At 46.6% G+C, this 25,471-nt stretch overlaps 1 protein-coding gene across 2 annotated transcripts in view; it reads left to right on the forward strand.

The window, feature by feature from the left end:
* The first annotated feature begins 433 nt into the window (after positions 1-433).
* The window catches only part of TP63 (tumor protein p63), a 100,064-nt gene continuing 75,026 nt past the window's right edge, over positions 434-25,471 (forward strand). Inside the window, exons 1-3 of one of the 2 annotated variants that reach the window (XM_056499146.1) lie at positions 434-582; positions 18,714-18,842; positions 19,550-19,682. In XM_056499146.1, the coding sequence (XP_056355121.1) occupies positions 521-582; positions 18,714-18,842; positions 19,550-19,682 (324 nt within the window). In that variant the 5' untranslated portion in view covers positions 434-520. The remainder of the gene's footprint in view (positions 583-18,713; positions 18,843-19,549; positions 19,683-25,471) is intronic. The other variant, XM_056499145.1, reaches the window with a different exon arrangement.

Below are 25,471 nucleotides of genomic sequence, written 5' to 3' on the forward strand. Positions count from 1 at the left end.
AGCAGGTACTAACCCCAGAGCTGACAAGGAAAGCTTTTAAAGTATGATGAAACTCAGCACGGGCTGCACCCAGCAGAGGAAACTCCGGCCATCTGGAGACGAGGATGACCAGCGGCCACGGTAGTTTGTAAAACTGCGAGAGCTGCCAAAATTAAACTGTGAAGTCAGGCGGGAAGGCAACCAATGACCGGCGAGATCAGAAGTTCAGAGAAGCCCCAGATGAGCTCCCAACAACAAGTGTGGCCAGCGTACACCAAAGTTTATTAAGGATGTTGAGAGGAGGGGAAAATATCTGTGCAGAAGATGCCCAGCTGGCGAGGAGGGAGTGGTGGTGATGCTCGGGTGACTCTGTGAATCCCATTGGCCAAGTCCCCGGCAGGTCCCACCCATCCACAAGTGTAAAATAAATCTCTAAAGTTGTACCTCGTGTACCACTTGACCTTATTGCTTTTAGCCTGCTGGCTTTATATCCATTTATTTATTTTATTTCGCTTTGTCCCCACGGAGGGGCTGGGAGGAGATGAATTTTGAAGCAGCACCTTTCACCACCTTGCCATACTACCCTGATCCCTGCATCCAGCGGTGAGTGTGAGCGTGAGGCAGCTCTGCTATCGCAGGTTTGATCTCCTGTGTAATTGTTAACTTCCCTGCTATCAGCCGCTGCCAGCTGGGCTGCACGCGGAAAAAATGCGCCGCTCTCTTCATGCTCAGTGGAGCTTATTATTATTTTTGGCTTTCTAACAGGTTACTGTTTAATTATAGGCATCCGTTTAAGATATCCCCTTTTCCTCTCTGGCATTAGAGGGGAAAAAATATGATAAATAACACGAAAGCTGATAGTATCTTTCCCTGGTGTTTTGGAGCAGAAGGTTACACAGTGCTTTGGGTAGTACAGGAATGGCTTTAACTTTCTGTTGTGTGTTTGTTTGCTTTTTTTAAAGTGAAAAAACTCCTGGGAATAATATAAGCTGAAATATTAAGCCCTGAGATTTTGGAATTTAAAAGATAAATAATTCATTTAAAAGATTCAGAGAAAAAATAACTGCCTTCTAAGAGAGAGCAATTTTCCAGGAATATTTTTTCCTTCTGTCTAACAGCCAGCGTCAGAGCCTGACAACCACTCTTATTTTAGCTTTGTTGTTACGCTGAGTTTTATAACTTTCCAGCAGATAAAAGAGCATGTCCACACGAGGTGTCACAGTATCACATTGTCGGTTTGTTTGTTTCTCCCAATAGAAGATACTATATTTAAGCATGCAAATGACATGTAGATGGTATTTTTCCAGTCGTAAAGTTCGGAGAGGTGAAATCCTCTGGGCACAGTCACTTGTTGAGCTCCTTTACCAGACTGGCTTCTGTCTGTGTTTTGTAAAAGCCCTGGCTGGTGTCTCACGGAGGCATTAACTCCTGGAAGAGTTAAGTATTAACTCTGCATCCCTGCAGGGTGCTGGGGAAGGGTGCCCTGCTGCACAGCTCTGTGCTGGGGAGAGGGCTTGGCCACCATCGCCCAGCACTGCAGCCAGCTTTGCCATCTCCTTTTATCCCCTGTTGTGCTTTGTTACGAGGTTTGTGGGGGCTTTTATCCTCTCTTAATCCGGGTGTTTGGTGCTGTGTGAAGGTCCTGGGGAGGAGAGTGGGGACTGGCAGCGAGGAGGGGCCGTGTTTGGGGCCAGCAGAGGGAAAGGAGAGGCTGGGGAATAGCGCACGGTCCTTGGCCGCGCTGCCGCCGCACGGGAAGGTGGAACGAAGCCAGGGGTGTTGGATTCCCCAGAGAGACCTTCCACAACACAGCCCGGGGCTGGCCAGGCACATGCAGCCACGCTCTGATCTCCTGCAAACCCTCCCAGCCCCGCTGACCCAGCAGGGATGTGCCTGAGGCCAGCAGAAGGCAGGACAGGAGCAGCAAGGTGGGTTTGGGCTGGCAGAGGTGCAGTCCTTAGCACATTAATGTTTCCATGGCTGGAAGCCCCAGCCTGGCAAATTCCAAAACTGAAAATGAGGAAAAAGGAAAAAAAAAGCAGAAAACCCTGGCACTGGAAAGCGTGAAGATGCACTGGGAAGTGTGCCTGAGCTGTGGGACTGAGCTTCCCAGCCTGTGAGCTCCTGCCAGATTGCAGCCCACCTCATGTCAAATGGCAGGTCCAAAAATTGGTGCTGTGGCTCAGGCAAAAAAATTCAGCTGGCGCATGAATTAAAGAGAAAAAGAAGCCATTGGCTGTATTGGGTAGAACTTTTTAAATAAGCCTTTCACCCCTACAAATCTGCCTCACCCAGCGAGTCAGGCCTTACAGCAGAAATGCTGCTCACCACACGCCTTAGCAGCATGATGAGCTTTTAAGTGACCATTGCAGTTTGGGAAGCCTCAGGACAGAGAGAATTTGTGACACCCCTCAGTCATAAAACCTGTTTGAGATGTAGCTTAGAGTAACAACATGTCTCAGCTGTTATGCATGTCTCTTTACATGAGCCAAGAGTGGCATTTGTTCAATTATTAGTGACTGTGCTCTGCCACGGGTCAAAATCAGCTCAAAGCTGGTCCTAAAGATACTTTTCTCAGTCTGAGACAATGATGGTCCTAATCTTTAAGCTCCATTGTTTGCATATTCATTATGTGTTATGTGACATTTCTCTGACTGCTTTAACAAAATTCAATAGTTTCAAAATTGCATTTCCTTTACACAGTTTGAAACACTTCTGCTTTGATGTGGTCAAAATACTTTATTTAGCTAATACCAATGTACTTCTTTGCAACCTTAAAATTACATCTAGTAATTATCTAACCAGCAAACTGATAACGTTGAGCTGAGGTATGCTGGCAAAACACCAATAGTGAAAGGTGTTTGAAACCCTGTTACACTGGTGGGAGGGTATGCATGTCACACAGATTTCCCTGTAGTTCAGTTTGGAGGGGGAAGCAGCTATAAATCCCAGTTAACCCTAAGGTTTGTGGCTTTGGTTTACCCTCTGCTATTGCTTCATCTACTTATCTCTTTAGTTTGGGGGTGTCCAACAGGCAGGGCATGTGAGAGCCAGCTAAAACATTTCCTCTGTCAAGAGGTGAAGACAGAGCACACTGAGGAGCATTAGCTAATGTGCCTTTATGATGCTCATATGCTTTATGCCTGTCATTTCACAGGCCATTGTAAAGCAGTATATCCAAACAACACAGTAATTCAATGCCACAGATGAGGAACAATAGCTCTGTGTGATTGTGTAGGCCACTTCAGCCCCTGTCTCAACAGCCCAGCTCCCTCATTTAGGCTATTATTTTTTTTGTAAATGTGGGTATCAAAGCAAAGCATCACAAAAAATCGTGGGGAACTCACAGGGCAGCAGCCTCCTCCTTCAGTCATTGCTGTGTGTCAGGGTTCAGTGCTGGAGCTGCAGCCCAGCTAACAGAGGGGCAGAGGAACAGTGGGTGCTGATGGGGATGTACATCCCTTTGCAGAAGTGAAGGATGCAAATGTAGCTTGTGACTGAAGTGAGGTTGTTTGGACAGGTGTATCCTGAATCTGCCCATCTTCTTAAACAGAAAGAGCTGAGATGCTAAAATTCAGCAGAACTCAAAGTCTTCCTCCTTCTAGTTCCCTTGAAAAGGGAAATGCCTAAAATCAGGAATATGCACACTCAGTGCTCTGGCTCCTGGGAAGTGCTGCTGCAATGACAGAAGCACCTGCACTGAAGTGCCAGGCCACTGACCCCCATGAGTTACTGGCTTGCATTGTGCCCTGGGAGCTCATCCTGTGCTGCAGAAAACCCAGGTCAGCTCTGAGTCATAAAAAGAGCTGATTATCTGAAGCTGGCGGGATTTCCACCTTCCAAGAAGTGCCCACCTAGCTGCAGCTGAAAGCCACTAATGTAGGATGAAGAAGGCACTGTAATTATGATCAAAGTCCAGCTGTTGAGAGCTATGTAATTAGTATCTCTCCCCAAAGCTGCTTTTTTTTCAGCTAATGCCTGGTTGGGGGAGTGATGTTTACAGATAAGTTACTTGTGTTCTTGGAAATAATGGTCATTAGGCTGTGTTTTACCCAGGAGCTCTCTTCTTTGGGGGCTGTTGAGAATGCACCTGCTGGTGCACTGTAGTCCTGCCTGCTCTGCTCCTCCCTCTCCCCATGCCCAGGCTAATTGGTGGCCTCAGGATTTCACATCACTGCTGTGTTGAAGGTTTTCACCTTGGCTCACTCCTCCCTTTTGAATGAAAGGGCTCTCACACAAGCTGCTCTTTCTCCTTTCATTTCTCACTTTGTATTCTCAACACAATGTGATGCAGTCCAGCCTCCCAAGTCTCACTAATAACAGAGGAACAACCCTGAAATCCTCTGGTCTCTGCAGCATCTGTGCTGGAAACCTGATTTCTCAGACATGGTCCTGGGTTTTGAGGAGGTTGTTAAACCAAAAAATCAAACAAAACCCCCCAGCCAGGTACGTAGAAAAAAAAAATCTATTTTTAGAAAACAATGAGGAAAACTGTAAGAGATTACTTAAGGAAGGTATTAGAAATTAATTGGAAAGGAGGGGAGTGTTTGGGCCATGGAAATATCATCTATTGGGTGCTGCATCTGGATGGATTTTGGTGAGCAGGGCCTAGTTCCAGGCAGCCAGAGCTCCCAGGTTCAAAGAGATCTTTCATCAGGAGCACTGCATGTGTCACTTCACCTCCCCTCATTGGTTCCCACACCTACCAAACGGGGCTGCAGAATGGGCTGCAGTTATCAGATAGGAGTCTGGCCAGGGTCAGTGCTGCACAAAGGTGAGACCTCACTGTACCCTGTGCTCATCTCTGCCAGCAGGCTCCAGGGAGACCCAGGCTGCTCTCCCTTGGCTTGGGAGGGGACACATCCAGACAAAACATCTGGCTGCAGCAGCAGAGGGCTGTGCCCCTCCTGGCTGTGAATCAGTGCTGGAGTAATGGGCTCTCCTTTCACTCAGGTGTCAGCTGGGTGACATTGGGACAGAGATTTGCTCAAGTTGTCATAGGGTCCTGTCCTGCAGGAACATCTCAGGCTCTGCAGAATCCTTGCATTTGTGCAGCTGCATATTTTTTCTCTTTCCTTATACTATGCTTTGCTGAGGAACAACTGAAGTCCTGCTATGACAGAGTGAACAAATTTTAGTTGCCTTCACCTATGCTATGGGAGCCCAAACTTGCTGTGTTGGCAGAAAGACCTGAAGGCAAGTAAAGAAGGACACATGGTACAGATCTAGTTGCACAAACAGCCAGAGATGCTGCAGGTACTTTCCAGAGACTCAGAGAGGGCTCAGAAATGGTTCTCAGCAGCTTGTGGTGTGCTCAGAGCAGCTGGTGGCTCCTGAAGGAGCAGAACTGGCTCCATGCAGGAAGGAGAGGTTTTGTGAGCACTCCTGGGGGGTGCTGGCCACATTCACGGCTATGCTGCTTCCCCTGGTAAAATTCCATGAGGGAAGGACCACAGCTGGAGCCAGATGCACATGGGAGGACAGCATTACTGCTGCCAATGTGCCAAAACAACTCCTGCACAGTGGCCTCCTTGGAGGAGGGCTCTGCAGAGCAGCTCTGCAGTGGACATGCTGCCAGTGTGGGACCTCAGCTGGCTGCTGCAGCTCATCAGGGAGGTGTGCAGCTGGTGGGGAGCAGGGGAGGGTAGTTATCTCATCTTTGAGGTCTGTTCTTTGGTCACTGTCCTGTTCTTGTACTGCAGTCTCACCAGAAGATGGGTTTAAAAGATAGAATCCTTGCAAAAAAGTGCTCAAGAGTTGCATATAGAACCCTTTTCAGTTCTCTCTTCCTAGCAGAGCCCCTGAAGTCTGCTTATCTCTGCTGCCCTCCTCCATTCCTTCCCTGTTGGACCTCGTTACTCCACAGTCACTGACAAGGACAGCACTTTTCCCTCTTCAAAACAGTACAGGCTTCTCAAGAAAATATTTGTCTCTTTGGAGGTCCTTTTAGTGCTGCATAAAAGATTAAAGTGGAACCAAACCAGCCTTATTTTTCTCAGATCCCAAAGGACTGCAAGGAGAATATGTGAAATCTTTCATGGGGTCCTTTATACTGTGAGGAGAGGGTACCTGATTTATAGTGCCTTGCTCAAATTCCAAAAATCCTGAAGAAATTAAAGAAGCAAGTTCCTAATAGTTCATCTGTACAGAGGCATTTAGTATTTCATGGTACATGTTATAATACCATTCTGATTTACATTGTACTTTCTGCTACAAGCTACTTTGCAAAAGCTCCTCTCAACAAACACCAGAATTTCTGGCCTGATAAAAGCAAAAGGGAAAAATTCAGGGAAAAATAAAACCCCCTGCTGCTCAACAGATGTCCAAAACAGTATTGAAGATTTCCTTATAAAAAAATTTCAATAGGAGCAGAAAGGTCTGGGGGAGGAAGGAGGGTTTTGGATGAGGAAGAAATCAAGGAAACTTGGCTTTCACTTTGGTTCCTGGCTCTAAGCTAATTTTGCACTTATGTGTCCTGGGAATGTGGATGTGGTGATGGGAGCCAGTAGTTATACTGCCATAGAAATTTTGACTTCTTTATAACTGAAAATTTTGTAGCCCACGATCAACACTGAAATAATCAGAATGAAAATATTTTGCTATAATAGATTTCTGAGGTTTGACTAGCCCTGCTGATAATAGATAGCATAGCTCAGACAGCTTCATGAAAGCATCTGTATCTGTTCTTAGGCCTTACTTGGGAGTTTTTGGTGCCTGTTTACAATCACCCCCGTGTAGCAGATCACCTCCCCACAGGATTTTGCTGCTGAGTCATTTCCAATCAGGTGTTCAAATGCCACAGGTGGTCTGATGTGATAAATACCAGTACACATAAGCAAGGGGAATTCAGTTAGTGCATGGAGCTATAAAGAGAACAGCCACCTCCCCAAGTGAGAAGGGGGAAACCCTGCAGTAAGTGATCAGGGCTTCAGTAGGCTCTCTGCAACATAAAAATAAGCCTGCTTACAAAACCTTGTCCTGGGAGGTTCAGTGCCTGTGTGATTTAGTAATGTTGACAGGCACAAAAGTCACTGCAGGCTGAACAAATGCATGGGAAGAAGGTCGAATTGTGCTGCTGAGCTGGATGCTGCAAACAGCAGTGGCTCAGGTGTGTATTGCCAGCAGTGTCTGGGGAGCAGGAGCTGGGGGGAACAACACTGGGATGGCTGGAACTGCTGTAAGTGGGGTATATGGGGTGGCAGTGACAGGTGTGAAACTAGTTCAGCTGGCTCTGAGGGCTTACATGGGCATTAGGTGGTCAAATATTACAAGGTTAAAACTCACCATGAAAAACAACAGAATTTATTTCTATTTTTTTTCCAAGTTTGGTTGTTCATATTTGTGAATCTGCATCTTAAAAGATACAGGCTGGAAACATCATTCCTGTTTTTGATGAAAAGGGTGATGCTATATGGATTCACAGCACTACAGCAGCTACAGCTTTAAGATTATCACAAGCAAAAATCATAAATCACATTAGGTGTGGCAATGTATTGATAAAATTATAGGGAGTCAACCCTGTAATTTCTTAGCACCCGGCACAGTTACAAAAGCAGAGATCCTGTGAGTGCTCCAGGTAGCATTGCCTTACACACCAGCAGTGCTCCTGACAAACTCTTCATTTGTTCCTGTCCTCCAGGACTATAATCTGCTCTTAATTCTTTGTCCTTCATCTGCCCTGTCTTGGAGCTATTTTGTGACACACAGCAAGGTTTTTGCAAGTGCTCTTCTTTTTGAGAGAAGGATTCTCTGCCCTTGGGCTTAGGAATAGCTGCCCTGCCACAGAGTTGCTACATGCTAAAAAAGGCAGCCCACATGGCATTTAGCAGAAGAGCTCCTTTTCCTGTAGGAATACCACTGGTGGCAAGGGTGAGGAGGGGAGTTAATGTTTAGTATCCAAAACCAAAATTTCACAGGTTGGCTGGGAGGGTAAGAAGTTTGGGGAGCTTCAACCAAATTCATATTACTGGAATCTGTACCTAACATCTGCTTTGCTGGTGTTTCTGTTTTGCATTTTAATTATTTACTGAAACTCAGGATGTTGCTGTTTACAGTTTCCTGCTTCTAAAGAGTTCAGGGGACTTTCTGTATTATCATGATGATTTATTTGTTTGTTTTTTTTAATTCAACCTTTGAGAGAAAGCATGTGAGAAGGACTTTCTAAGTCCCCTGAGCAGTTCATAAGGAATTTGTGTAATTAAAGACAGAAGCAGCTTCTGTAAGAGTAGGTACCTTAGGGAGCCAAGTGTCTTACCTGGCTCAACACAAAATGTCACAAGCCTTTTGCAGTAGGCAGCCTGAGAATTGTCATGTTCTAAAAAAGAATCACATATTTCATGCTCCCTGTCTCTCTCTTCTCTCACTATATTAATATGACTAAATGCCCTGCAATGCATAGTTTCCCAGGGCTGAAAATCAGCGTGGGCTGCCTGATTTCTCTTGCTTTGCTTCCTCTTGGTGGAGGGGACATGCTGAGGTAGCCTGTGTGGGATGTCCTCTCCCTGCCACCTCCTCACAGTGCCAGATTTGGGAAATGCCTGTCCCGTGCACTGGGACAAGAGCAGCTCAGCACCTGCTGCTCAGCGTGCAGGGGTGCCCAGAGCCTTCCTGGAGGCTGCAGCTGCAGCACACCAAGGCTGGGCAAAAAAACCCAGGAGCTGTTGGGACACCCCTGACAGAGGCATCATCTGACCCCTCCATGTCAAAAAATTCAAATCTCAGCAAGTTTGAAAGAAGCTCCACTCTTGGCAGAGAGTGTTACTGTCCTGGGGACCAAATGCCCTTAATACTACTGACAGTGATATGGTGCAAGCAGGGAAGAGGCTGCAGGCACCATGCCAGACTCTGAACAGAGCTCAGAGCATGTTGCAGGGCTACAACCCCATCACGAGCCATTGGGGCCACAGGCTTTTGCTCTTTGCACCACACTTGTTACCAAGCAGGGCAGCCAGGAACTCACAGAGATCTCTTTATTTAACTTTCTCTTTTTCTCTAACTTTCCTGTTAGGTTTGGATATTTTTCTCCCTTGTGTCTGGCCCCTTTTAGAGCCTTGTAGAACCAGAACCAGTTTCTGACCCCATGACTGCCTTTCTGAAGCTCTGATCTGCTTGGCTGAATTGTTTTATGTCTGTAATAAATAAATAAAGTAATTTTTCATTCTGTGTTGTGTTCTCTGTACTGTTGTGATGGAGGTAGACCAGTGAAAACTTAGAGATGCTGGTTGCACTCAACACTGCAGAAGTTTAGCAGACAATAATTAAGACAGTCCCATTTTCTGTGGGAAATACTGAAAGCTCCTTGTAAAAAATAGCAATGATATGAGGTAGATATTTTTGTTGGGTAAATGCTGTGATAGCATGAAAAATACTGATGATCAAATCTCAAGAGGGGAATTTGATTTAGCAAGCCTCAAGAAGATGAGATTTCTGGCCATTGCCTCTCCAGAACTTTGCAATTTTCCTTATTAAATATCTAAAATCACTACAGAAGAGTAGTGATGAACCCCTCTGACAGCTGTATTTTTCTCATGGCTGACACCTCTTGAAAATTACCTTGTCCCTTTTTTTTCTGGTGCTGTTGTTTTATTTCTTTTAATATTCCCTGACACTGCAGAGATCTGAGCATCTGAAAGGATATGGTTAAGTGGTTTAGGCTGCTCTGGGCATTTAACACTGCTCCTCCAGGAAAGATGAGGGGTGTCCCCATCCTGAGCAGCAGAATGCAACAGCAGAGGTGTCTGAGTTCCTACTTCCCCAGACACCTGCTGCAGATTATTGATGGTGGATGAGAGGGCCATGGAGTGATTTTTGAGCCCAGAGAGACAAAAAATAGTCTCTGTAGTCTTCAGTTGTAGCTGCAGCTGGACAGCAGAGGCTGGCATGTGGCAGCAGGGCTGGAGGCAGCACTGACCCATCAGGAGATGCTCAGCAGAGAGCTGTGCTTGTCCCCTCCTCCCGAGGGGAGGACTCACCACTGTTCATCCTGCTGTCAGGCTACAGGGCTGTCTGGCTACGAAAACTCCTGTGTGAACTTCAAATGTTAGACTCAAATCAATGTTTCTCAGCTGGGTATTTGAAATAGAGCAAATTATATCTATTACTTAGACCAAAGTGATTTATTATTTTTTTAAAGGGACTTGCAAATGTTTTGTGGCTTCTGGACAGTTTGCCTGCAAAGTTTTTCTTACAACACTTATTTTTGGACTTGGACCAAAAATACCTCAGAATTTTGAGGGCTGGGCCTGGATTTTCCACTTGTGCTGCTTTTGAGAAGACTTTCTCACTTACTGCAGTAAAAGTTTTCATCTCTGTCCAGCAGCTCTGACTCTTCCTTCTCCAGATGGGCACTGCTTCTCACCACCACTACAATAGGTTTGGAAAAGGGATTGGCTGGAAAAGTGAGTTACAAAATAATGCAAATGCTTTTAGTTGGTCTTGGGTTCAAAACTTTCTTAAAATTGATTATTTATATTTTCTTTTATTATCTGAATTTGGAAAGTCTTGGGACCATGTTTCCCTGGACATGCACTGATTGTTATCAGGTGTCTATGTGCTTTACCAATTTGGGGATACTGTCATACCTTAGGAATGGAAGAACAAACTGGACAGGTCACCCAGGTGGGTTGAGCTTGGGTGTCCTGAGCTCCAGATTTGCATTCTAACTCTGGGCTTCTCCACACAGGCTGGGTGGTCTTCTGTGGCTTATGAGGAGTTTGTAGCCCAGAGTAGAAAGCACCAATTGCAGTGGGCAGGTGAAGGAATTGCTGTGGCAGTGCTTCACCTTGGCCAGGGCTGAGAAATTGAATGGCTGTCAGGGCTGAGCTTCTGAGGATGGGTAAAAAGGGGGTGTCCAAAGTTGAGCGTGTGATAAGAGACATCTGGGAAAGTTCACAAGATGCTGAAGGAAACCTTGAAGGACAAAAAATAGGGGTTACATTTAGGGGAGAATGTCTCAAGTGCTGGTGGAGTGCTGAGCTGCCTGAAGCCCTGAGGATGAAATCTCTGCTATGCAAAAGTGGTCACTGCTGTCAGGCTGACAATGGTGATATGTAGGTAGCTGATCAGATGAGCTGTTGATAGGAGATGCAGTGGGCTCCTGGGCTGTGGAGCTACTGAAATTGTGCAGCTTCAAGAAGCCATTCCCAGCAGTTTGCAGGGAGCAGGCCATGCAGGGCTCATTCTCAGAACCCCAGTGGGAATGCACAGGGAATCTTTTCCTCCAAAGGAACTCTGCAGCCAGCCCTGGAGCAGGGCACTGGTGTGGGGTACAGGGCTGCAGTGATATAATGTGCTTAGAGGGGCTGCCACAAAGCTGCAAATGTTGCATTCACTGCAGGCAGTCATACTCAAGATGACTCTAACTGAAAGGAGATGATGAAAGGAGAAAAATCCCCCCTGTGTTTTGCAGCATGGTGAATTAGGAGGATTACTCTGTACAGCCAGTTTCACTTTCTTTGATATAGGTCAGTGTTGCCTGTGCACTCAAGATTTGAGTAAAGGGCAACCAGGAAGCTGAGCCATCTCTTCCTACCCGTTTTCATCCATCTCACACACAAATGCTTCCAAAAGACAGATCCAAGGGAGATCAGGATGCACTGCTAGAGTAGACTCTAGCAGAACACTCAGCATTGCTGTGAGACAGAACTGCTTTATTTCATCTAAATACCATACAGCTCACAGCTGAAACAGGGTGTGTGCAGGACGAGCACCCTTTCCTAGAGGACAGGAGAAGCTAACAGTGCTCCCTGTCCTTGACAGATGCTGCAGGACGCCAGCAGTGTCACAGAGCCCTTTGCTGCTGCCACTCCCTGTTCCTCCACGTGTTTCCCACATCTCCTTGGCTGTTGGCTACTTCTGAGCTCAGGGTTCACCCTTCTGGCAGGCAGCTTCTTTAAATGCACACCCTTGTGAGACTCGACCACTTTTCTCACTGCTGCCCCTCCCTGCAACCCATGCTGCTGTCCACGTTTTTTGGTGAGACCAGATCTGTGAAATATCTGACAAATGTGGGAATTGGGGAAAAAACCTGAACCACACAGGTGGAAGTTAGATTCTGTCTCAAAAGAATCCTGTGCTGGTGTTTGTTATTCCTTACATTTGTCCTTTCTAACCCATGCATCTGCCAGTATTCTTTTGGAGTTATTTTCTAGGACTGACACATAGGAGTGGCATTATGTGCAAAGACAATCTGAAGGGTTTAAAGAACTTGCTGGAAGTCTAAATTATAAAATGCTAAATATGAAAACTTGGCTTAAAATTGAAAGGAGAATAAACACCAGTGAGCCCAGTTCAGCACAACCTGCCTCTGCCAGGATGGGAGTCAGTCTCTTTTGGGCTTGTGTGAGCTAAGACCTTGGAACATGGCATCAGGAAAAGAAAGAAGCAGGAAAATCCATTCTACAGTGCAATTCATGCTTAGAAGAGAGGCTGCTTGATGCTGAAGCAGACATAGAAAGAGGTGCAATAGAGGTTGGTGAAATTCCACTGCAATCCTCTCCGAGGGGATGGAGAGCCTGTTCCATTCCCCCCGCCCCGTTTAGGGGGTAGCACTGTTTGAGCTCTGAAGGTCTCTAGCTGTGGAGGAGGGTTACAGGGGGTGCTTCAGGGTGTGCTGTGCTGGCTGAGGGTGGCGGCTCCAGGCACGGGGGACAAGAGCCGCCAGCCGGGGAATTCCAGATGACATCGCCTGCCAGGCGCAGGCTGTCCCGTGCTGCCAGCCCCGCATCCTTCTCCTCTTGCGCAGCTGTGAGCTTCACTCGGTACCGATGGCTACAAATCACTGCAGCGTTACAGTGAGAGCAGGGGGAATTCCGGCACACCAGGGCTGCCAAGTTCCTCCAGCTCTAACGGCGCGGTCTGAACAGGAGCCCCCTCCCCACGCAAAAACCAAAAATACAACCCACACCAAGATTCAGGCATTTAGACGTAATGCTCATGAACTTTCAATCGTTTGTTTAGCATTGCTTTTGATGCGTTTCAAGGTGTAACTGGAGAAGGAAGGGATGAGCATGTGGATGGGGATTGCTGGAGTAGAAGCTGCAGAATCCTCTGTGACTTAAATCCCATCTCACACCCTGTGGTGGCTGAGGGCTAATATACTAATATGCACATGAATTAAGGGATTTTAAGGGGTTAATGCTGTATAAATTCAGGAGGGAAGATTAGGTTTTAGTCTGGATTGGAATTCTCCTTCCACTCTGTACTCTGTGTGTGTCACAGCATTTCTGCAGCACCCTGATTTTCTTTCCTGGGCATCAGCATTTTGGTGTCTGAAGATAAATGAAGTTTGGGAGTTTCTTAGTGTAGGAGGTACAGCATATACTCTACCTGAAGAAATTAAGGCCTTTCTGAATTTATCTATCTAAACATCCAAAAATCACTAGTTCCTTTTAGAGCAAGCACCAGACTGCTTGCTCGGGTGACCAAGGCTGTATTTCTGGCTTGCTGACTAATGGTGAGTAATTCTATGACCTCCTGGTGTCTTAGTTTTCTCTCAGGTAATATGGGAGTAATCACACTATCTTCCTTCTTAGAGCACTTTGAGAACTATGAATAAAATGAGGCATATTAGATATCCTTATTTAGACATCATGAATCATTTGTTGGGTATATTTGTATAACATGGACGTGCTTTCTTCATAAGAATAGATGTTCTTCTCTCTGCATCAAGGTTTCCTGAGTACTCAACGAGCATATTGTTTAAGGGACTGCAACTTGTCAAAAAAGAGCGAAATTTGTAGCTTACAGAGAAAGACTTCTTTGGCCCCATTTGCATGTTCACTGACTGAGAGCTACAGGCTCAGTGATAGAAAACTGTACACCATTGATAGACTTCTCATGGGGAGAAGCAGAAAGCAACACCCCGTAGTTCTGGCAGCAAGCAGAAAGCTCAGAATCATTTTGCTCATCCCTGCTGTGAAAGATTTTATGTTACAAATTTTTACAGTGTGGCTTTACACCAACATTAAGCCACAACTTTCTGCACCCATAAACCATAATGATAATTTCTGAGAACGTGCACACTGCAGGAGAAACACAAACCAAACCAGAGCTCCAGTTTTTGAGGGAATTTATGGAGAAATGGAGGTGCTTGGACCTCTTGAAACCCAACAGAGCAGCTTCACTGAAATACCTTGTTCATTTCTGTTTTCTTCATAAACCATGCTATTAACATGGGAGTTGAAGCACCAAGCGTTTCGGATGAAAAAAACCAAAGGAAATCAGCTACCTCTTGGTTGTGACACTTTATTTTTGGAAGGAGGTTGCTGGACTCACACATGTGCCAGCGGTGCTCGGGCTGTGCCCTGTGTCAGCCCTGTCCCTCTGTCAGGTGCCATCTGCCTTTAAGGTCCAAGCTGCAGAGGAGGGGCTGGGCTCTACACGCTCAGTGTCCCGCCTGGGTCTCGCTCTCCTCGGCAGCTCCTCGTGCCTTTTCCCCAGGGGTAAGTCCAACCTGCGTGGTTTGGTTAAAGCCCTTTCTAAGAAAGATTGTTTGCAGTCCGAGGTGGTATTCTGGGTGAGAAGTGTTGCTGTAGTGGAGTTTAATAGCTTTCTGTCATTGTTTCCTGGGGTGGAGAGCGGCTTGTTTGCTTTATCTCTAATCTCTTTGATAAGAAGTGGGAAAGGGGGTAATGTGAAGAATGGAAGGATGTGCTTAGAGTGAGCAGTGGGAGCAGAAATGGTCTCGTTTTCCCTCCACTTCGCACCACCTTTGTGTCACGCTGGGCCGAGCAGTCAGGGCTTCATTTCCCCCTGGATGGGAGCCCCAGCTCCAGGGAAGGGCAACAGCAGAGTGTCTGAGAGGCAAAGGCTGTGCTTTGCTCGTGGGTTTTTGGAAGGGCCAGTGCTCTTTGGTCTAGTTGGTTGGGTTTTTGTTGGTTTTGGTTAGTTTTTGTTTATTTTGTGTTTTTTTGGTGAAATGTACCATCCCAGCCTTCTGGCAGACTCCGGCCCGGAGCGCAGTGCGGGCACAGCTCCGGGGACACGCGTGGGGCTGTCCCTGCTGTGCTGGCAGAGGGGATCAGCCGGGACACATCCCACCCGTGGGGCTGTAACAGCTCTGCTGGGGATGCTCGGGAGGCAATCAGAGTGCGCCTGGGGCTCCAGCCGCCCGGGGCATTGGGAGAAGTGCTTCCACCTGCACGCTGGGCTGCTCTGGTTTCAGGCAGATAAAAGGACCTCAGCTGGAGGGCACGGCTGCCCGAAACCTGTCTGGAGTCACTGGCTCAGGGGCAGTGTCCCAGCGCTGTGCGGAGGAACGCTGCTCTCGGTGAGGTGCTGCTCCTGTGAGAAGACTGAACTCGCTATTAGTAATCCCCTGGTGGTTTTTAAAGGAGGGGCTGGTGGATGCACTGTCCTGTTCAGCTTGCAGTTTGGTGGGGGCTGTAAATCCCCCTGTAGTTCCTGTGCTCTCTGTTTGTGAAGAGCATCCTGCCAGATAGTTCAGCGGTTTCTGCAGGGACTTACCTTGAGGCTTTAAGGACAAGACTCACTGCCGTGCCTTGTTCTGCTGTAGTCAGTATTTTGGTATGACAGGCTGTGTTCAGTAGTGCCATTTCCTGCAATGGCCTTTGGGATGAGCTGATGTAGGTAAAAGGGATGTTGTTTAAATGTTTGTTAGTAAAAAAACCAAGTATTTTGTAGAAGCAACTTAAGCAATGCCATTGTATGATTAACTTTACTCAGGGATTGTTTTACTGAAAGCAGAGCATTTGCTGATGTGGGAAAAGACAATGAACTAAAGCAGTAAAATTTATGCCCATATTTTACTTAGGCTTTAGCTGTTATTTTCCAGTGGAAATTCAGACACTTAAGTATACATTTGGTAGGTAGAGACTTCTCCTCAATGTTGAAGGCTGTTAGTTAAGGAAAATAGCACTAGGTTTATATTTTGAGACCACAATGAAGGAGACAGTTTATCATGCATGCAGCATTGTGGTGAGCTGAAGTTGGTTTTCTTGCCTTTTGACAGCTCTTTCTCGTGTGAGAACAGGGTGCACCAAGCTGAGTAAAAAGCAGTGTTCACTGTAATGCTGGGGCCATCTCTGTAATGCTGTGGATTTGTCACAGGTGCCTTGCCAAGGCTGACTGTTTAATCTTGCTGCCTCCTTTGGAAACAGAGCTGGACAGGTAGCAAAGGTGTTGTGTTGAAGGAGTCTCTGTGAAAATATTAACCAGGAGACACCTTGTGCTTGGTATAGGGAAATGTCTCTTTTTGGCCATCAGATAAAATCTGGTAATGCTTTTCCTAGAAACAGTAAGCTAAGAGCTTGTCTGGCTACAGGGATAAGGATGATGCAGCTGGAAAATGTCCCTCTCTGGAGAAATTCAGAGTTGTGTTTAGTGGAGGGATGCACCAGCTGTTCCTTGACTGGTGCAATACTTTCCAACAGCCCTGTCAGCTGCACAGGTGGAGAGCACAGACCTGGTTCATCAGTCTGTGCAGCTGATAGCTCCTGCACTGCTTGGTTGGGGCAGGTTTGTGGAATTGCAGCTGAACAGGACACCAGAGCAGGCAGAGTGAACTGGGACACTTTGTGTTTTTGAGGACTTTGTCCAGCAATGAACCAAAGCTGGGGCATGCCATGGCATGCAGGAACCCTGTTGCACTGAGACCTTTTGAAGGAAAGGTCTCTGAGAAAGGTCTAGTTTGTGATAACTCTTTTTTCATTGCAGCTAGTTCCCGTTTGTGTAGTGATGGGAAGTGTTTTTTAGTGTACAGGTCAAGAACAGTTGTGATAAGTGGCAAATAATTGTTAACAATGAGCACTTTATGGCTTGAGAGAACCCGTTGTAGGGTTTCTGTGCCCATTCCTGGAGGTCAGGACTGGGTGCAGGGTCTTGAGCAATGCCTGTGGTCTGTCTGGGATAGGAGGTTGCAGAGTTTCCCACTGTGCTCCTCCAAGGCTCGTGGTGGCATTGCCCTGCAGCTTGTGACAGGCTCTAGGCCAGATCTGTTCTGGGTTTCAGTATGGCATTCTTGAAAGTGCCTTACCTGACTGAAAGCCTGAAAGGAGTAATTTCGGGCACTTTGTGGGATAACTGCTGTTCTCAGAGGATTTGTGATTATTTTTTCACATGTGGTGTGGGCATGTGCTCTCATCTGTGAGGCAGAGCTATTACCCATGCACTTCTGTGTTTCATTTTTGTTTCTGGCTGTTGATGAACTTTTAAATTGTGCTGGAGATTTTTTTCCTAATCACAGAAAGGATGAGGAATTGAAGTGATGCTCTCACCTATTTCAAGGCAGGCCTAGCACTGGCTCCAAGGGGCTTTTAAGCCACTTTGATTTCCTTTAGCTTAGAGTGACAGTCTGCTCTTTTCTAAGAGCATGTGGACAGCAGAGGTGAGGAAAACCCAGCTTTATGCATGCTAGAGTCATCCTCAAAATGAAAGAGGCTATAAAAATTTAGTAAAGAGACCTAGATACCTCTCTTACAGCAGCCAGAAGTAAATACTTCAGGAAAAGTGGAGTAAAAGCACTATAGTGTGATCCTCCCTCTGAAACCCTTTATTAATTTTGGCAGCTTAATAAATTGGGGTCTCCATGCAATTTGTTTGGATTATTGTGTTAATTAGGACCAATATGTGCCAAACCAAATACTAGTTCAGTTCTCTTTGGAATCCAGTTATAACCTTGGCTGCTGCCACATCCATTCCCCTGGCAGAGAATGTGGTTGTTCACTTGAATTGTGCTGAAATAACTCCCATATGGAAATTTGGCAGGACAGCCCCAACCCTGTAGCAGGAAAGGTGGTCACCTGCCTCGTACTCTGAAATTGAACTGAGAGTTTTTGTCAACTGCAAGTATACTGGAGAAATTCCTCCCACCCCCTTCACATCCCTACAGCCGTCAAGTATTTTGACATGAGTGTAAAAGCTGCTGTGTTTGAATTTAGAAATTGGCCAGTGGGATGAGAATGTGCAGCTGTGGAAGGCACGAGTGCTCCAGCTCTGTCACTGCTCCTCTTGGGCCCACCTATTTCTGTGAGGCTTGTGGGAGCTTAAGGGGATAAAAATGGCCAAGGTAATTAGCAGATCTGGTGGAAATCAGTTGGTCTGGCTCAGAAATTGGTGGAGGTGAGAAGGTACTAGACAAGCAGATAAAATCTGATGTGATTGAACTTAATTCCATAGAATAGAAAACAAAAATATTATTTTTTTTATTTTTATTCAAATTTAACACAAAACCAAAAAACAACCAAAAACCCAGAACAAACAAACAAAAACACAACCCAGTACTTAGTTCAAGACCTCAGCTGCTGTGGCTGGGTGTAGAAGTCACCTAAATCATTCAAGGGCATGCCATTTAGACAGGCAGACAGCCTGGGATAGTGGAATCCCCCATTGCTTAGCTGCTTCACCCACTGCAAGGAATATCTGCCTCATATGGATAATTTGGAGATGGAAGGTGGTTTGTTTGGGTTTTTTTCCCCACTCTGGGATTCTTGTGGCAGAGCAGCCCAGTGGGCTCTGAGGGGTATTTAACTTCCTGGGAAGGGTGGCCAAATTCTCTCCCATCTAAATGCAGCATCTGCAGCAGTGTGGAATGTGTGTGTGCAGCTGTGAATGTCTCTGGCATTCAGCGTGTCTCCTTTTTCACACAATAGCTTCTATTTATGGGTTTTCATTGAGCTGGACTCATGCATTCAACATGTCTTTGTGTATGTTTTTTTTTTTTCTTTTGGTTTTTTTGTTTTGTTTTGTTTTTTGTTTTTTTGCTTTTGTTTTTTAAGGTTTGTAGAAACTCCGAGCCCCTTCTCCTGGAAGGAGAGTTACTACTGCTCAGCCATGTCCCAGAGCTCTCAGCCCAGGGAATTCCTCAGCCCAGAAGTGATCCAGCATATCTGGGACTTCCTGGAACAGTAAGTAGCCCTTACATGGAACATCTGGAAGGTGTTTTAGGATGGGATGCCTCTAACTAGGCTGCTCAGGGGATTGATGCTGGGGGGTTTGGAATCTTCTGTGCTTGTTGATTAGGTATGGGTGTGTGACTGGATGCCAGTCTGTGATGACTGGCAGCTCTTGAGCTCTCCAGAGGCCCTAAGCCCTGGCTGTGGGACCAGGTGCAGGGGTCAGCAGTGACACTGACTCCCTGCCAGGTCTTTGGGGCTGAGCTGGCTGCTTCCTAGGGCTCATTTCCCCTCAGGACATGGGCTCATCACTCTGTGTCCAGGCTGTGTTTTCCCCTTGCTGATGCTGGGGGGAAGAGGAGATGAAGATGGTGCAGAGTTCACCCTATCAGGTCCATTGACTGAAAGAAAACTAACTCTGTTCCCATTCCTGACTTGCCATGACTGATGCTGAAACAATCACTGCTATAAACCTCCCATGAGTTTTGTCTTTGAGTGATTTGACTCTGCTCTTGCCTCAGAGCAAGTGAAATGTCTCTCTGGGCCCCATCCTGTCCAGGGGCTGCTGTAGCTCAGTGGTGAGGAGGTAGCTGCTCCTCAGAATTCCTCACTTTGTCATGAGCCTGGCTTGTGGTAATGCCAAAGTCCTGGGCACAGGGGCAGTTGGGGTGGAAAACAGAACCTGGCCAGTTTTAACTTCATTACTGTGTTCTTTGCAGGCCAATATGCTCAGTTCAGCCAATTGATTTAAACTTCATCGATGGCCCTTCTGAAGATGGCGCCACAAACAAAATTGAGATCAGCATGGATTGTGTCCGGGTGCAGGACACTGAGCTCAATGACCCAATGTGGGTGAGTAATGAGAACCTTCCTCACCCTTTGGGGGCAGAAGGGGAGTTTTTGCAGGAGCTATTCTGGCTGCATTGCCCCAGGGCCATCTTCTCACCTTGGCTGGCTCCTCACTTGCTCTTCTTTCCTTCAGCAGCAGCGGCAGGAGGGAGGGATGAGGCAGCTGAACTGGCAGGAGAGCTGAGGAGCCTCTTGCACAGGCTACTCGACCATCCCTGCACTCTCCCTGCTTAGAGATAGTTTGACTTCAGGGTTCAAATAATTTCGATTCTGGGCACAGTTGCAATTTTGCTGACCAAGGCCATAGGTTCTACACTGGTTTTTCTTCTGTTGAAGATCATATATTAATGAAAACTTCTTTTCAGACCATGGTTGGGTTCATTTCCCCTCCTGTTTCTTCAGACTAGAGTGTTTGTAATGAGTCTTGGCCATGGGTACCTCAGGGATATGGCTCAGGACTGGAATGCAGATGAGGCACTGGTTGCTGGTTCATTGCCTTTGGCACTAACAGACTGGCTCTTTCTTAGCAATAGCTCTTCTGAAGAAGCCAGGTGCTTTTTTTTCAGCTGCTGGGACAGGAGGTATTTCAGGAGTTTGAGTTGCTCATGTCTTGTTTTTTTTTGTTTTTTTTTCTTCCTGGGTTTTGTATACTTTGGGGTCAAAATAAAGTGTAGTTTGAAATTTGTGTTGATACCTGTAAGTGTTCTTGTACTGTTTCCATTCTGATAAACTGTTGTCATTTAATTCCCTGGCTTATCAACCACAGTTTTTGGTGTGCCCAGTGGCAGTCTGTATCCTGGTAGTGTTTGTGGCCTGGAGGATTGTGTCTGCAGGGAAGGAGCTCCTGGGTCATTCTGGCTGCAGTCCCTGTGACAGCAGGTGTGGCTGTCAGTGCTGCACTGGTGTGACTGCTGGGGAGGCTGCAGTGCTCTTCCCTTTCCATGAAGGTTAAAAAGCCAGTTTGATGTGTGTATGTGCCTGCCTAATGTGATGAACTAATGCAACTGCACAAGGAGAGGTGACCTACATCACATCTGGTTATCTTTTGATACAGCATTTGGTGGGGTGGGGTGCAAACCTTCCATCAGCATCTAGATCTTGGCTTTTTTCACCATTAGAGCACAGCTTCAGTGAAATGGTGTCTCTTCAATACTCCAAAAGATTCTCTGTGTTTACAGAGGATTGTGATGTTCAAAGTGGACTGTAATGATCTGTTTGAACTATATCCTCCTAAAAAACAATCCCCAAAGGTCATTAGCAGTAACTTTCCTCCTTCCATGCTCAAATCTGGGTTTGTGGCATTGAGCACAAGCTCTGCTCCCTGTATCCTGTTCCTCCAGGCAGGCAGGGCACTGCAGTGGTTCTTGTGCTCACTGTTCAGGGTCTCCCTCTCCTGTCAGTGGTGCAGTGAAACATGAATGGAAAGTCCCTTCCCCTTGTTCTCTCTGAGCACTGCTGCCTGGGAAGGGGACAAGAAACTTCTCCATGCAATTTCTTCTTGCTGGTGATGGGTTTGAGCCCAGCTTTGCAGGAGGCATTTCTGGAGAGGCCAGGCTGCAGGGTGACTTCTTTTTAAGAAGTGTTTTTCACTGACGTGACAAGCTGGAGGGGGAGTGGGGGAATTCCACCCCATCCTCACCCTTACTGTAAAGGCAGCAGCTTGGAGCACATTAATGTATGTACATTAATAAATGTTCCAGTTTGTCTTCAGTGGAAGACAGCACCTTCTCTCAGTTGAATGCTGGACAAAAGCCTTCACAAAGCAAAATATGCATTGCAAACCTGTGCAAACAGTCAGTCTTTTAAAATGAGGAAAGCTCTTTTTACTCCCCTTACCACCACCACCACCTCCCTATAAATTTGCAAACATCCCTGACAGGTGACAACTCCCCTTGCAGAGCAGTCTGTGTTTGCTTTGCTGTTTCTGGGGCTCGCAGCTTTCATTGGCAGAGAATGTGTAGCCTGGGGCAAGGTGTTTGCTTTAATCTGAAATACCTTACAACTCTCTTCCCCTCCAGCCTCTCTTTTCCTCTGGATGGCTTCAGGGCACGAGCTTCCCTTGCACCTGTCTCTGCTGTAACCTCAGCCATGTCACTTCTAGACACGAGGTGCTGCACGCAGCTGATTGCAGCAAGGGGTTGAAGAGGGCAGATAAACACAAAGGAATGCAGCAGAAACAGAGGGGCCCTGGGAGATGAGCACTGAGATCAAGGCAGAGGGCTTTATAGTATTACATTTGTCTTAGGAAAAGAGCAAGGCCAGTTTTTCTCCAAAATGCATCACCATGTGAGATTTAAATGGGTGCAGAGCAAGTAGGAGTGGTTTATTTAAAGCAATTGTCCTTGTGTGGACTTTAAAGCAATTACAATCAGCTTTTAAAAAAAAGCTTTGCACCTTCTTGCAATTTTAGGCTGAGAAATGAAACTTGTAGTCTTAAAAGATGTCCATCCTTGAGCCTAAGAGTTGTGTGGGTGAAACCTGTAATTTTTTTATCATTTTACTCTTGAGGGTACAAGTGCTTGTTCACAACAGAACTAGTAGTGGGGAAGGAGCTGCAGTGCCTGAAGAAACTGTCCCACAGGTGGGCTGGAAAATGAGCAAAGTCCTGCCCTGCTGAGCACCCATCAGTTGTGTTCATTGCCTTGAAGATGCAGCTCTTTGGGGAAAAACCTGGGAAAGAAGGTTGGGTGACACAGAAACCCCTCTTGTCTGGGCTGCATCTTGCAGTTCTCATGCACTTGTTTTGAGAGAGGAATCATCTTCCTGTGCCTGTGTAAGAAAAGGGTAAGAGAAACTGGTGATCTGCACTACCTTGGGATGAGAAGATGTGGAGGGGCAGGAAGAGGTTTCTGGTACAACAGGAGACAGTCAGCAGCCTGCCCCAGCCCTGTGCCTTGTGACAGCTCTTTCACAATGTCCTGGGTGGCCCGTCCTGGCTGTCAGCTGTGGCCCTTCCTTTCCCCTGGTGTGAACCACAGGCAGGCTGGGAAGCCCCAGCCAAGATCTGCCTTTTTTGCATAACTGGAGTGAAGGGCTGGTGGTCCCTGTGGGTGTGGAGAGCACTTGTACTTTCTGCCATGGCCCTGGTGTGGGAGGGAGCAGTGGATGGCCAGGCAGGTAAGTTGCATGTGTGTCCTTGTGGGCCTCCTGCCACTCATTAAGTGCTCCAAAGAAGGTGTTCCCCAGGCTCTACTCTGATCAGAGATGTAGCCAGCAGCTGTGGGGTGATGTCTAGCTCTCTGCATTCAGGAGGAACACTGATTGCAAAGCCTGTGTCCTGCAGTGCCAGAAATCAGGTAATGTTATAGCAATTTTATATTTGTGTCTGACTGTTAAATGCCCTGGGGCATCAGGGTGGAGGGGTCTGGAGATCTCTCTAGGAGTGGGTGTGTGGCAGTGCAATAACCCCTGCATTGTCCTGGAGCCCTCTTAGTGCTGTCAGCCTGCTCTACCAGGTGCAAAATTGCTTTTTTACTGTCTCTCCAAAGTGCTGTAAACTGCTCACTGATGCTAGGAGATGCTGGACCCAAACAAAGCTGCTTTGGGCTAAGGATTTCAGCAAGGGCATCCTGGTGAAAGTGTTATTTGAGGGTGTGCAGTGTCTGTGAGTCTTCTGCCATCACCATCCCAGCAGTGTGGCTGGGGAGCTGGAGAGCTGTCCCCAGGGATGGAGCATCATCCCCTCCCCCTGTGCATACCTTCCTGTCAGCCCTGAGCAGCCGTCCTCCCGCAGCCCCTCGCCGAACCAGTTCAGTGGAATGCCTGCTCCCCAGACAGTGCCGTGGTCAGGCTTTTCTTAACCTGCATCCATCCCTCCCCGTAAAAACAGAGAGAATTCCTTGCTTCTTTTTTTTTTTTTTTTTTTCTGTGGCGTTTTTTTTGTTTGTTTGTTTTGTTTTTCTTTTAATTTATTAAATTTGAAATTTGCAGACTCATCTTCTGCAGATAATCGTGGGGGTTTGCTGTGTGTGGCTTGAGCAGCCTGTGGGGTGGGTTTCTGCCCTGGGGATGGAGGTGTGTTTAGGGCTGTGTTTGGGTTTGTGTATACAGCTTTACAGGCTGTGGGTGTCCCAAGCCTACAGAAATCTTGGAAGTGCAATGTGTGTTTCATAGAGCTAAGACTGACAACTTCAGTTTCTTTGTGGCTCTGCTGTTCTCATTTATGCACAGAGATTGAGGTAACAGCAGGCTGTAGGATAGACAGACTGGATGCATCTTGTGTAAGAAATGGAGGTGTTGAGGCTCTCAGCCTCAGTCCTTTTGCCAGTGACATCTCAGAGAGTATTTGATGCTTCCCAATGGAAACAAGAGACCTTTCCCATATTTGATCTGCTGTAGGCTCATGAAGGAGCCACCAAACCACCTTGTACAGAGCACATTCCCAGGCTGCAGCCCAGCAAGCTGTAGAGGAGCTGTTCTGGCCCAGGGTGGCTGCTCCTGCGTGTGCTCACAGCCTTAGTACCATGTAAATCAGTAATTCATATTTCATGGCCGTGCACCGAATTCCTGGTGCCCATCACGTGGGAGCTGTGGTCAGGATCTGCTGTGCATCTGATGGACAGACACAAAAAGCTCCCCCCTCCTGTCCTGCATGACTCTTGCATCCTATTCAATGCTTTAATATTAAAATGCCAGCTCTGAACTCTTAATTTTAATTGCTTAAAAGGGTTTTTCTGGGCCAGGAGAGGAGAACTCTGCTTGTTGCAAGGTAAGGGCTAGAGAAACAGATGAAAACAGGTTATGGGGTGGTGGAACTGTGGGATGGGAAGGCTGTCCCTGGGTACCCACAGCAGGGCAGGGAGCTGATGTGGTGAGCAGTGCAGGAATAGTGCCTGGGTTCAGGGACTGACTAACACCTGATGTGTGCTGCCACGGGCTCTGGCAGCTGCCACAGCCCTGCATTTTGTTGGGAAATGGTTTTGCACCTGGAGGAGGAGGCTGGTTTGATAAGGGGATGCAGCAAAGTGGCTTGTGTGGCCATCTGTTTCCATGCCTAAGTATTCCAGGACTGACCATAGAAAAGAAGGAAGGAAGGACTTTGTACAGCACAGGGATGTGATCAAAGCTTTTATTACTGTCTGGTTTTTGTTTGAGAGAGTTTGAGGCTTGCCAAGTTTCTCTTCTTTGTGGTTATTTATTCGTTCCATAGCTGTGCAAAGAAAGTTGAGATTATGCAAAGCACATTTCCATAATGAGCAAAGGCATTATTCTATTGGAAGCTTCCCTCCAGCACCTCTTCTGTTTGCAGTTGAACTCAGAAGCTCTCTTAATTTAGGCTTGGCTTTGTAAGCCTGCTGGATGTTTAATCTTCTGCTGTGTAGGTTCCTCCAAATGATCTAATCATCACATTTAGGACTGCAGATCCAGATCTAGAAATGGTCAGTTCTTTCAGATCAGAATTAATGTAAAGAATGTATCTGTATGTTCACTTTAATCAAAGTCCAAATACTTCCTTTATCTTGTGTGTAGCAGGGCCCTAATGATATATTTGTTTCTTTAAAATAATTTTTCCCTAGCTCCCTTTCCTGTGCCATTTGGCTCTAGTTCTAGCTGCACACCAGGGATGGCTGCATTTCTTCAGTTGATCAGTAGTATCCTTACACTGAGTGTTTTGTTTTTAATGTCACTTCCAAGGATTCTCAATGGTACTGAAGAAAACTAATGGGTGATCTGTCTGCTCTGTAATCATTTTGGAAGCATATTTAAAATTCCTTTAAATATTTCTTCCCTTTCAGTATCTTGCTGTACATTCATCTTGTGAAGGAATAAACTAATTGTAAGCTGAAAAGCAC

This window comes from Oenanthe melanoleuca, chromosome 9 (assembly GCF_029582105.1).
Source record: "Oenanthe melanoleuca isolate GR-GAL-2019-014 chromosome 9, OMel1.0, whole genome shotgun sequence".
Taxonomy (NCBI): Eukaryota; Metazoa; Chordata; class Aves; order Passeriformes; family Muscicapidae; genus Oenanthe; species Oenanthe melanoleuca.